This window comes from Zosterops lateralis, assembly GCF_965231275.1.
Source record: "Zosterops lateralis genome assembly, chromosome: 7".
In the NCBI taxonomy this organism is placed as follows: Eukaryota; Metazoa; Chordata; class Aves; order Passeriformes; family Zosteropidae; genus Zosterops; species Zosterops lateralis.
The window spans coordinates 14,385,297-14,398,953 of record NC_139767.1 but is presented as its reverse complement, the minus strand read 5'-3'; the positions used below and the strand labels follow the sequence as shown (position 1 = coordinate 14,398,953).

Here is a 13,657-nt window from a genome sequence, read left to right as displayed (position 1 = left end):
CAATAAAAAACATTTCAATGCTGTTTTTCTTGTATTTTAAATTTGACACATGTATTTTTGCATATATATTTTTATATGTGGTTTGTTCCTGACCTTGAAACGGTTCAAAAGGTCATATCGGGTTAACAGCTCATACATCATAAATTTCAGACTGTGCTCTCCACTTGCTTCATTAAGGGCAAATACGTCAAAAGACCACTTATCAACATCCTGTAGATGAGGGAAAAGGAAAACAACAAAAAACAAAAAACCTTTACATTTCCATCCATTTGGCTAGTATTTAGAGAGAAGAGGGAGAGTTTGGTTTTATTTTCCAACTCCTTCAAATTACTAATGTAGATAACACATCAATGGCTACTTCAATATTAATGAAGAAAATCATGTCAGTTATGAATTAAACACTTGCATCATGACCGAGGCCACTTTACATGCTTTGAATCAAAGGTCTTAATCTTTCAAGTTTAACTTTCTCTGTACAAATTTTCTATACAATCCTATGGAGCTACTCTGAATACCACCCTTCAAACAGGTAATTATGCAATGTCATTAACACTGATGTCATTAAACATAAAGCAATTTGAGAATAATTGTTTGGCTTTCAGGGGGAAAGTTGAGGTACTTCATCCTCAAGAAATACCAGTTTTTAATTGCATTCATGGACACTGGAACTCAGCTTCCTATAAAAGATTATCTTTTGGCTCAACTAGAGTAATACCTTAAATTTACAGCAAATGCTGTACTTTTTCCATAAGCTTCAGCTTCTTTTGTTAGCTCTATCCCAACACTATCTCCTTTTTCTTTCCTAAAAAGGAAACAAATTCTGCTGTCTGAGCCACTGATTACGATACCACTGGGAGCTGATAAAACTGTCTCACATTTCTATAAGAACTTCTATACAAATTTCATTCTATTGCTCTAATAGGACCTAAATGAAATCAGAATTAATCAAAATCATATGTTATTTTTTAATGTTTAACTATTATTTTTTTCTGTTCTGTGTGCTTAGTCTGGTAGGGCACATTCAGCAGAAAAATATTCATTTGACCCTAAAAGTCACTAAACTTAAGTGCAAATACATTCAAATTCCACAATGATTAAACTTCTTTTACCTTAAATGTGCTTATCACTTCTGCTGGATAAGCCAAACCGACCATGCTTGAAGTTTTTCGGTACATCCTAAAAGAGCAAATAAAATATTAGGAAATAGCACTTCTTTAAAAACATACTGGAACAATTTATCTTTTTTAAATTTTTCTTTCAGAGAAAGAAATATTATTTATTCATGCTATTGTGAAATAACATGAATCTATTTAAGGGTCTGACCCCAAAGATTTACGTAATCTTTTATGAAGTTATGAGAAAAGTCCCTTTGCAAGCCCATTATTCTTTCATGTTAGAACAGTCTTTGGTACAATTTAGTGTAGAAGTTACAAAGCCATTGAGTTTGTTACCAGAATTTTCCAAGGCTTAGGAGGTTTTACAAATTTAGAGGTTTCATCTGGAATTCTATATAGAAAAATGGAGTGGCTGCAGAAATTGAAGCATAAATTCTGCCTTAAAGATTTGCTTCGGTTCATCCCACTATTTAAACACTCCTCAATGGCAGACACTGTGGTTAAATGCAGTACTTGCTGTAAAAAGAAAACAAAGCTCTCACCTTTCTACAAAAATCCCAGCCTGTACAGCATGCACAATGCTTCGGAATTTGGGCTTTTCCTCAGGTCTCCTCTTCACTATTCCCATTTCTCTTGTGAATGTAGAAGCTAACCAGTCCCGCACTTCCAGCGGGACCGAATCCGACTGGATGTCAGAGAGTTCATCTTCTGTGTCCAAAAGTTTCCTACAAAATAATTAATGCAAGGTAACCAACAAGACCTCGGGCCTAACAAGAGGAGTACTGACAGGTGAACAGCTAAAAAGCTTGATTTAAGAGGAGCTGAGGTTGACTGCAGGACCAACTCAGCACATCACTAAGTGTCCTCCCTGGCAGATGGACTGAGACCAAGGGGAAGCTGTGCACAGCAGATATTGTCCCTCTCTCCCACTGCTCATGTTCCAGAATGTAAAAGACAATAAAATGCAAGTTATTCAAATGAAGACAAGAAAAGATTTTTCTACTAAGTTGTCAGAGCAGTGGTGGATAGAAATGTAATCAATGAGCTATAAAATCCCAAGAAGACCTCTAAAACAGTAACTGACAGAAATGTCAGCAGGGTTGCTGCTATGACGGAGAACACCATTGGTCTATTGATCTGTCCCCAAAAATGGTACAAGAAGTGTTTTGATACTTACATGCAAAAGCAAATGATGCTACATAGCAATGATGTGGTGAATGCATGTCAATGAACACACTATACGCATGCTCATCATGCTATTCCAGCACAATAAATCATTAAAGAGAATTAGTTTCTTTATTGAAGAGAATTAATTCCTTCTATGTAGAGATCTGTATTCCTATTGAAGGCAGGGTAACAAAGTCATAGCAGTAAAGATATTATACAAGATTGGATTGCAAGTCAGCTTTCACAGTTGTTGGCAGTTCAAAAAGCTAGAAAAGTTATATATAGCTCTTGCAAAATAGAAGAAGTATTAAAAAGAAACTGCACTTCAACAAAAGTGAATTAGAGGTCATCAGTTTATTTAGAAGAAACTTGTAACTAAACACTCTCTTTAAACAGACTCAACACTTCCATTCCACACAACTATAAATCTTTTTCTTGCAGTTATTTGCCCTTATCACTCAGAGTGCTGGGGTTTCCAGGAAACAAATCCCTTATTTAGTCTGATATCAATTTTTCTTTCATTCAGTTATGCAAGAAACCCCAGAGTTAGGATGATCTGAATATATGCAAAGCATGCCACCCTTTCAAAATATTTTCTTGAAAGTGGTACCAATTGAATTGCAGACATTATTCGATTACATAGGTCTATTTCTCTAGTGCTGACTTTCTGAAACATGGATGAATAAGGAAAACCTGAGTGTATAGTTCAAAAGACTCTCCACATAAATGTAATGCTATCTGAGGGATTATAGGAAGATGCCTAATAGGAAGCATATCAGAAGAATCATATAAATTATTGGTGAACAGTGAGCATATTTGTGCTCAGTTTCAGCAGCCCATCTGGGTGACAGTATATTTTGTGAGATTCTTCAACTGGGGTTTAAAAAATTTAAATGTACCCCTCATACTTCCCCAGTTTACTGAAAGAACAGTAGAAACATTCCTATTTTACAGAGTCATAAAATTATCAGACTAGGAAGGCTCTTTAATAGAAAGTACAAAGAAGAGCAGAATGAACAAGAATTATGAAATTTTCTGCCAGTGGGACAACAGCCAAAAATCAGAAACTGAGTTTGGAAGAGCAGGACTTGCGTGTAGGAAAGCATTTGAGCAAATTATCTTGCAAAACTGAACTAAGGCTGAGACTGGCCAAAGGTAAAAGGCTATAAATCAAATTTATTACCTAAACTAAAATTTATGTTATAGTCCACTTAAATCCATACTAGTCAAACACTGTTATTAAATATCCCTGGAGAAATTGGTGCAACTATATTTCTGAGGAATATTTGACATTTGATATGTTTTTATTATAACAAGGAGAAAAACCTTACAATCCCTAAAACATATTTTTGTAACTACTCCAACTGTTATTCAAATGAGATGCAAATATTCCCCAATTAGAGGACATGGGGCATTAGGCTGCCTCAGAGCATGCAGCCAGGATATTCCATATCACCTGTGCTGCAGGAAGCAGAATTCAAAATCAGTTTGCTATAATCGGATGCAGATCTAAATTTGGGATCAAGCCCTGAGCTCTGCAGATATGAGCCTCTGGAGTACAAATTAAGACTAGTAAAACACACTGCAGTCTCTAATATTTTTAAGCATTCATCTCTAAAGTAGGAGGACTATTCAGTCTGTAAATGACAGTAAGCAGGAGTTATTTCATGAGGACAGAACAGAGAAAGTAGTATTTGAAATAAGGGTTTATTTGATCTGTAATTTTCATGAGGCCACTGCTCTCTGATGAGAGATGGCTGAACAACATGCCAAGGAGGAGAGAGAGTTTCAGTGCCCCTGCCACTGAATAACAATAATAACTAGGAAAGCAACTCCAACACAGAATTAAATTGCAAGCACAAAATCTTACAGATCCCTCATCACATAAGATTAGTAACTTCTCAAAAAGGATTAGTTTCTTTCAGGTGCCTAATTGAAACAACATTTAAGGAGAGGAAACAAGAGCTAGTCATTCATCTCACTCCAACCCATTCTAGCATTCTATGCCTTTTATAAAAAAAGGACAAAGATCAAATAAAATCAAAAGACTGTTTCAAAACAAAGGCACACAATCAAACTACTGAACCTCCTAAGAAATATTACAGGGATTTTTGCAATATTTTGCATTCTAACTTGTAATTGTAAATTGCAAAATGTGATTTTTAAACTGTAAAGAATTTGTGACATTTCAAAACATATAAACTGCCACACAGGTTCAAAAATGTCACTGAAAAATTCATGTACACATGACTACAGCTGTTAAACACAAGGCTACAGCCTCTGGCTCAGCAAGTATTTGGAATGGAGTGCCTACAATCCCAAAGCCTCATCCTCCAAATTAACCAACCCGAAGATCAGAGATTGTGAGCATTTTAAAGCTAGGTTTTTCCACAATCAGTCTTAAATAAAACTCTGCTGAGATAAATTTCATTCAGCTGGGAGGCATGAACACAAATATTCCAGTTGAATTAAATAAATTTATATACTAATAGATGCCAAGGCACACACTTTTTCTTCCATAAAGCCAAGGAACACCCCAAAATGCTAAAAGTCAAAACAACAAAAAGAGCTCTAACAAAATGTTCCACAGAAAATACTTTTTTTTTCAACACAAACTCAGAATTTCAGGGTTAGATCCACTTATTTTGCTCATATATCATTAGCCTGTTAAGTAGATCCAATACGAGGAAGAGATATGCGTGGGAAGGAGTGGGGGAGGCTTGGGTTATTTAATTCTATTCATTCCATGAGTAGAACTTTCATTGACAGTTGTGGGAATAAGTAAGACATGGCCTATGGCATTTCAGCTTAGCAATCAATTAATATTGCAGTCATAGTAACTAATAACATGATCTTCTTGTCGCAGTACTGTGTTTTTTGCCAAGAATAATTTTTCAAAATTCAAGTAGTAGATAATTTCTAGCTCTCTTTTCATTTAATCAGAATTTTAAATATAGTAATGCACTAATCAGAAGTATATTTCTGTTCCCTTGGGAGCATATTAGATGTACTATGGAGAAGAAGAAATAAAACAAAATGAAAAAATTAAAATTAGATAATGGCTATGGGGAAAAAAATCCATCTTTGTTGATCAGTCATGCTGCCTAACAGAGGTAGTGAAAGATTTCCAGAGAAGAGGTTGAGAAGGTGGTACTAGCTCTTTGCCAATTAGTGAATTAATCAAGCTCTTAAAAGTGAATTATAGAAAGTCATCTCCTAGATCTAGAATGCAGAACGATTTACAGTCTAAATAGTCAGTTCACATTTTTACCAATTATTTAGCTCTATTATCTCCCTATCTTCCTGAATAAACAGGAATCAATACATTCAATCAATATTTCTATCCTGTATAGTCCAGTACAACTTCCACTTAGACCCACTAAAAGGTTCTCTTGACTCCCACTAAGGATAAACAAATTACAAACTGAATGAGGGGAATTTTTAGACATAAAGGTCTTTCCAAAGAAAATTATGATTTTACCAACATGTTGTACTCATAAAATTAGCCCATTCTTAGAAGAATTGTCCTCACATGAAGGGTTACCAATTAATTCAAATAAATGGAAAATAATTTGGAAAAAGTGCAGGTGTTACAACAGAAGAGAAGCAATGTAGGAAAGACCATTGTTACTGTTACTTTTTGATATGTACTCCCTATTCAGAAATGCAGAGGTATATACCAAAGGCCAACAACAATCTCAAGGTTTGGCTCAGGATACTCATGATTAAAAATGTAATTTTTCAGAATAAAGCTGTGAGCCAGTGTCCCTCTCCTCTCCTCTCCTCTCCTCTCCTCTCCTCTCCTCTCCTCTCCTCTCCTCTCCTCTCCTCTCCTCTCCTCTCCTCTCCTCTCCTCTCCTCCCTTCTCCCCCTCCCCTGTTCTATAGGGCAGGGACTAATTCAGGGCATGACCTAGAAAAAAATTAACAGCAAAACCAGAAAATTTCAATAACTTTGGGAAAGGGATGCCATTTATTAAATATCTTAACTGAACTGAGAAGCTTTAGTTGGAATTTATTAGATTTTTGGTGATTTTAAATACATTTTTTCATAATATAACTTGGATGCTCTTGTAAGTTTTCCTTTCAGAAAAAAAAAAAAAAAAAAAAAAAAAAAAAAAAAAAAAAAAAAAAAAAGCAAACCATGTTAGCTTAGTACAAAAGATTTCAAAGGGTTATTTTAAGCTTTTATAAGGGTGGAATGTACTGAATTAATCTCAACACAATAAGCTTTTTCTCAATAGCAGCTTTTGCAAAAGCATCAGTTGTAGATTCCCTTAGCGGAAAAACTGAACGATTTACTTCAATGGTACATTTATTTGTTCAGGCAAAGTACATTTAACCATGGGTTGGCTATGGAGGCAATACAGGCCCAGCAAACTTGACTGAATATTCAAGATTAAAATTTAACTTAATGCTTAAATAATTGCCACCTCAAATATCTCCCCAACTAGGCCACCTGAGAGAGGAATCACATAGACCATATTTTTCACCTGGCAAATTATTACCAAATAGAATAGTCCATTCCACCTGATCTATCCTTGGTATTAGGTAGATTATGTTTTTAATATTCATAGATTTTTCCCAAAAAGGTAATTTTCAGGAGAAATATGATCTAGACCTTTCAAAATAAATTAAATCATTGACTGAATGCCCTCCTGTTCTGTGAATGAGACACTCACCTTCATGCAGAAATGAACAAATTAATCTGTCTTTTCAGATTGAGAGACTGAGGATAAATGTTTTTTAAAGTTTTAAAAAATATCTTTGATGTAAGAAAATTTAAGTTTCTCAACCTTGCATCATCAAAGACATTTTGCTGGTGTGACCATCTCTGCTGGTGTCCCTGAACAGCTATTGGTGTCTGAATTGGCACAATTCCTTCCATAACCAGAGCCTTACAGCCAGTGAAACTCTGACTCACAGTCAGCTCCATCTGGTGTGCCACAGGTGAGAACAGAGTGCCAATGGTCCTGCAATGTCATGGAACAGTTTCCTGCTGTGAGATGCTCAGCAGCAACTTATGGAGTGCTAGCTCAGAGCCTTTCACTGCTGATACTAAAATACAGCTCATGAAAATTATATATTATAAGAAGCATAAAAGATGGGTCCTTCACTGGCTTTTGGCTCTCATTTAAAACAGGAAGCTCCTAAACATATATTGATGGCTGGAAGAGAGTGAAAGAAAGAACAAGGTTACCAAGTTAGTGTCATCCCAGTTTATTATTTTTTGAGATATTAATTCCTAGCCTAAGGTAGAGCAGCTGCCAAGGACCTAGGTTCTGTTACAGTATTGAAAAAACTTGGAAATACCAGGGAACAGCCTTCTCCAGCTTGCAAATATAACCCAAACTGTGTACCGAAAGCTGCCCAAGAACAAGCTATACTGACCATCCTTCACCTCAGAATCTCCAGGAAACAGGACAATTTCATTTATTTGTTGGGCTGTTGCTAAGCTCCATTCCCACTTCCACAACACACAGCTCTGGGAGCACCAGTTTCCAGTCAAGCATTTTGCTTTTTTTTTTGCTTCCTTGGACCTCACGTGGCAAAGACACACACATCCATGTTCCTATCACAGATATTTCTGTGGTGTGCTTGAAGGGTACCACAGACATTCGGTGAGATGAACTCTTTGTCTTACAATTTAACTATTTCCTTTTTGCCCAAAATTTGAGGATGTGTTTGTCCCTTTTTAAGTCCCAAAACCACAGAAATATTTGGGGCATTGCTGGAGTAGTAAACTGGAAATTCAGTTTAGTCCAAGGTGTTTATTACAACAGCAGTCACAAAGTCCAGGTTCAATGACCTCCTTTTTAGCTAACATTAAACATATCACAATGTCTGGAGTTTTTTTCTAAATAAGAGCTTTTTATCAAGAACTGCATTTTGATACAGTAGTGTCATTGAAATACATTCACTATTTCCAGAGCTCTCATGCAAAGATATATTGCTACAATGTCACCCTTAATGACATTTCCTTTTTCTTCATGAACCTGTATTTGTTGTTATGTCTTGTTGAATCAAAGATGCTCAAAAAACCTGCCAGCTCTATAATACAGAGCTACTTCATGCATTATAGAAATGCAGTCTCTCCTAAGTCAAAAGTTCTCAACTAGCTAAAGCCTTATTAAAAGGGCATTATACAGCCTAAAGCAAATGATAACTCTGTATGGAACTCCAACTGCACAGATAAATATCCTCCTGAAACCAAGTATATTTTCTAAAATACTAAGGAATTTAAAAATAAAACAAAATTGGAATAAACTATTCTGATTTTATACAGAAAAACATAAAAGTAGTCTCCACTATAAGGACTTTTTTTAATTATTATTATCATTGCTATTACTATTATTAACATTATTTAGCTTTGGAATACTTTTTTTTTCTTTTCATCTTCTAATTTCCATCTAGATTTTATTTGACTTATTTTCTTTTCAGTTAGTGTGAATTAAAAGCTGCATTTACAAGGAGCGGAACAGCTGTCATGACTGAATTATCAGGCTGTATTTACTTCCTGTTTGACTCTAAATATCCTTCTTCCATTGCCTTGAGCCAAGTGGCAGGTACTAATGGAGAAAATTCTGCAAGATTTGTCAGAATTATTTATAACACCTATTGAGTAAGTTTGAACTTCTTCCACAGAGCAAATCTTCTTGAGGGGCTGGAACCGTGAGAGTCTCCTGGTTATTTTCAGCTGATGGTGAACCTCTTCTTTAGCTACCAGATAGCATAGATAATGAAACTCATAGGAAAGCAGCACTTATTTGATTCCTAAAGTGTGGGCTTTCCAACCTTCCATCAGCTCAAAACTTTTTAGAGGGATATCGACAGTCATTGCCCCAAACCAATTTTTCCTCACTTTGGAAGTTTATCCCTAATGCCTATCCCTGTTTCTAAGACTACTCTCAGAACTTCATAAATAAAATCCGTTGTGTTGTTTCTCTGCTTTTGGCCCAACCGAGCTCCACAGAGTTTTAGAAAGCTCAAGAATTAAAATGAGTACGCGTAAATAGTTATAAAAAACGCTCAGATATAGTGTAGAGAAACACAGGAGCAGACAGAGGGAAACTCAGAGGACCTAAAAAAAATATTTCATCCTCTGCTAAATGGTAGCTGAATAGCTGAATTCTACAGCTATTTGCAGCTGATTGATGCACTTTAAATAAAGATTCAATATGCCATCAATATACATGTTTGGATATATCCTGCTATGTGCACACACATGTTTATAACGTGATACAGGCTTTTCAGGAAACTCAAATGAAGTTATGGTACATGGTAGGGAAAAATGGTACTTTCTACTGGAAGAAATTGGAACTGCTCATTGAAAAACCCTTAAGGCTTATAAATAGAAAAGTGGTTTTGCCAGAATAATGCCAAAGATTTAATTTTTAAATAGCATAAATGGTTTCCTAGAGCTGTGGAACAGACCAGGTTTTTCCTTGATCCATGGCTACATTATTGACCATGTTCCGTGAGATATGTCATACTTACATCTCTTTATTGACCTTAGTTTTGACTTTTCTTTTTGCTTTTTCTTCTCTGTGCCTGTAAAGAATTGCAGAAAATCCTCCTACAATAGGTGAGGGACCACTGTCAGGAGCATTTCATCATCACGTTTCATAGCATATAAATCATAACAGGAAGATGAGTTAAGAGGATTCAAATAACAAAGTCTCTGTTTATTACTATTCCTAATCTGTAGAGATTGCTATTCCTGTCTATAGAAATACTTAAAAGACTTTTCCCTCAACTGATATTGAGATCTGTTGCCCAGAAAAGTGGGGAAGAAGATAACAACACAAATATGATTCAATTTTAGATTGCTGGTTGAAGATGAGGTCTTCCTCTGCATGGATACTTTAGCAGGAAATTCATCAGGACAAAATCCAGGGATCAATATTGGGCTTAAAACAGAAAGCATAAGTATTTTCACATGACAGACACTTGACTGAAGAGCAATTCCTATGTAAGAAACTTACTAAAGTTATTTGAACTTTGTGATGTATAAAATTGCATGTTCAGGCTCAGCAGGAACAGGTCATTTTGCTTATGATCTAAACTATTATTTCTAATCTACTAATGAGTGCAATTAACTCACTAGCAGACTCCCACAGAAGTAGCTCTGTGCAAGACAAAGGACCTGTATTCTTTGGTGGGAACAAGGACAAAGGCAACCACACCAGCTAATGCAGCCTCCATTTGACTCAGCGATACACTGAGCTTTGTTCCTTAAGGATTGGCTTCCCAGGAACTCGAGAGACCTTCTTTGTGGGTTTATATTTTCAAGTGTAGGCTTAGATCACAGAATAATGACCACACTATTTAAAATATAATTATCTTTGCAGCTTGCCGTGGAAAAGTGTCTGCTATGAAAGTACCAGTGACAACTACAGTGTTTCCCAGCCTCAAAATAAATTTACAATTTATAATTGTTGGTAAATTACAAATTTTACAGATTGCCATTTACAATTGTTTTTAATGAGGAAGTGCCACGATTTATAATAGAATCTAACTTTGTCAATAAATACGTAACATTGTCCAACTAAGATGTGGGGAATCTACATTCCTAGGATAAAATTAACACAAAGATCACCAGGTTAAAAAAGTTTATACTGATTCTGAATTTTATGGAGACTACATTAGTCCAAGGAAAAGAAATTTAAACCAAAATCAAATACTGTAAACCAAAAGGATCAATATGGAGGTACAACAGTGAAGTACAAACCATTAAAATTCAAAGAACAAAAGTAGAAAAGTAGGTTTCATTACTGTCTCACTTTTAACTATTACTTATAGTAGAATTTGATTAATATGTCTACATATATATACTTATATATTTCTATATAAATATATATTATATATATAAATATTATATATATCTTATATATACACACTACCATATAAATACAGATACAGGTACAGAAAGAGATACACAAAATGTATGCTTAATACATGTGTATATATATATATAAGGAACACTACCAAAATTTGGTAGGTCCACAAACTCCAAAGTATTCAATAAATAAGAACAAAACAAGATACCTGTCTTATGTATATCCTGACTTAGAACAGTGAAAAGTCAGAATATTCTGTAAAATAGTGGATGCAGAAAATAAAGATGATTAAACATCATTGTGCAATGAGCTCCAGAAGAAAAAAAAACTTTATTGATACCCTGAAGTAGAATTTTTGAAAATAGTCACCATTAGGAGGTCATAGTGTTCCTAGGATTAAGAAAATAACAGAGGACTATGAAAATCTGGCAAATCACTATAAAATTACATGTTTGTTTTCTTTTGAGTAGTTTAATATCTTGCTGTCAAATTCTGTGAGAGCAATCAGCTTATTTAAAGATTTGCTTACAGCAGAAACCACACACCTGTTGCTGCCAGAGCCAATGTATTTTCAGTGGTAGCTGTTTTCTCTGTGTATGCTATTTGTCTTCATTCCCACACAGAGCCAGAAAGACTGGATTCCTCATTGCAACACTACTATTCATTTCCACAGAAGCTGCCTCAGTTTAGAAACTAAGTAAATCTTAATTTATTTCCCCAGTCCTGGCACTACTGCTCAGAAAGAGCTATGAATACAACACTCCTTTAATGCCAGTGTTTGAGAGGTGTGTGGAGGAATAGTCAGTGGCTTATCTCTGAAGCAGGACTTCAAGTACTGTAATAGCTACATAGATCTGCAAGGGGAGGGCTCACACCATAGAAAGAGTGTTAGGTCCATGAAATAATTCCTAAATGTAGAACTGAGACATACACTGCATGCTTCAGTGGTACTGAGGAAGTTTTGGCAGGAATCTTTGCAAGACCATTCTGCTTAGGAAAAAAATTAGAAAGGCCAGTGTGCAGAAAGAAAAACAGTAAATTAGCTAGCTAACTTCAATACAGCCATATCTTAAAACTCTTTCAAGAAGCCAAATACTTAGAATTTCTATTTTGATTGGAATTAACCCACATGATTGCCAGTAACACTGCCAACAATAAACAGAAACTAATCCTCAAACATTATAAAATAAATCACAGCTTTTTATTCATTTGTGTATTTACTGACCAGCTATTCTGACTCATTTCTGTGAGCATTTCTTTCCAGACAACAGTTACATCTGACCTTTGGAATCTTGCTTTAACCTTGTCACTAAAAGACCCAAGAGCCACATACACTTCTGATGTGCACAGACCTTCAGCTCATGTCAGTGACAATTGCATACAAAGACCAAAACTCTAAAACACAATTTACAACATTCTTTCTGGGTTTTTTTTCCCCTCAGACTTACCTGGTTTCATCAATATAAACTGCCTCCAGCACTGATGCTGCATATTCAATATTCTTTTTTAAATCCACCACATTAATGTCACCCTTCTCCAGCTGCTTTACCAAGCATCTTAATCTGTGAAAAAAGAAACAAAAACAAACATCATTGTGATGATTCTATCAAATTTAGTGACTTCATTTTCTAATTGAAACACTGGAACCAACACAACAATGTAGAGGCAAGGACCATCACTGCATCTCTTGTCTTTTAAGAAAATCTGGATTTAAAATGCACTTGACAATGACTGGTTTTATCAGCCTGCCAAATTCGTGAAGTGTACTAAAAATGGCTTATACAAAGTCAGAGAGGACATTTTAACCATCATAAAAGCAATTTCTTATTCATTTGTGACATTACTATTATGCCTTAGTCTCTAATTTAAATATATATATATATAAAACTTCATATGTTGTCTTACTATAATTTTTCCAAGCTCAGGTGGTTAATTCTATTTTTTATAACCACAGTATACTGATGTTGCTTCACTTAAACGTCTTTAATTTTTATTTAGGCCTCCAGTATGTTTTTGCTGCAGGATTTCTATTCTTATTAGTGTGAGCTAATATGGAAGTCTGTTGCATCTGTGCTTACAGTAAATTCATCATTATACCAGAGGAAAAGCAGTGCCTATGGCAATAAAAAAATCCTAATATTCCCAAGTGTGCTTTAAACTTTTAGTTTTGAGAACTTAGTTTTACAGTACAAACACGGATACGCCCAAAGGGGATTTTGTAATGCATCAACTCATGTCTCTGCAGCAATACACTTACACAGATAAACTCCTTGAATACTAGATTTTTCCTAAACTCTGCTGACAAGAACACTTCTGACACTGTTCAATTTAACCATACAGAGTAGATAAAGCACTGGAGTGAAATGAAAACCTTATCAGTAACAGTGCAGAGATGTGACTAAATGGATGCTTAAAGTATAGGTATTTTCCTCCTTTCTGTGCTCTATCTCTGAGTAGAAAAAATAATCTACAGTTTTGTATCACATAAGATAAAGACTTTTTAATTAAGGATATATTATTATTGTTACATAATTTT

At 35.1% G+C, this 13,657-nt stretch overlaps 1 protein-coding gene across 9 annotated transcripts in view; it reads right to left on the bottom strand.

Annotated features, from left to right (window-relative positions):
* PDE1A (phosphodiesterase 1A) overlaps positions 1–13,657 on the bottom strand; it is a 149,064-nt gene that overhangs the window by 46,996 nt on the left and 88,411 nt on the right. For all 9 annotated transcript variants that reach the window (XM_083865749.1, XM_083865745.1, XM_083865748.1 and 6 more), the window contains 4 exons: positions 12,570–12,683; positions 1,658–1,840; positions 1,110–1,176; positions 94–210 (listed from right to left, as the gene is read on the bottom strand). In XM_083865749.1, the coding sequence (XP_083721875.1) occupies positions 94–210; positions 1,110–1,176; positions 1,658–1,840; positions 12,570–12,683 (481 nt within the window). The remainder of the gene's footprint in view (positions 1–93; positions 211–1,109; positions 1,177–1,657; positions 1,841–12,569; positions 12,684–13,657) is intronic.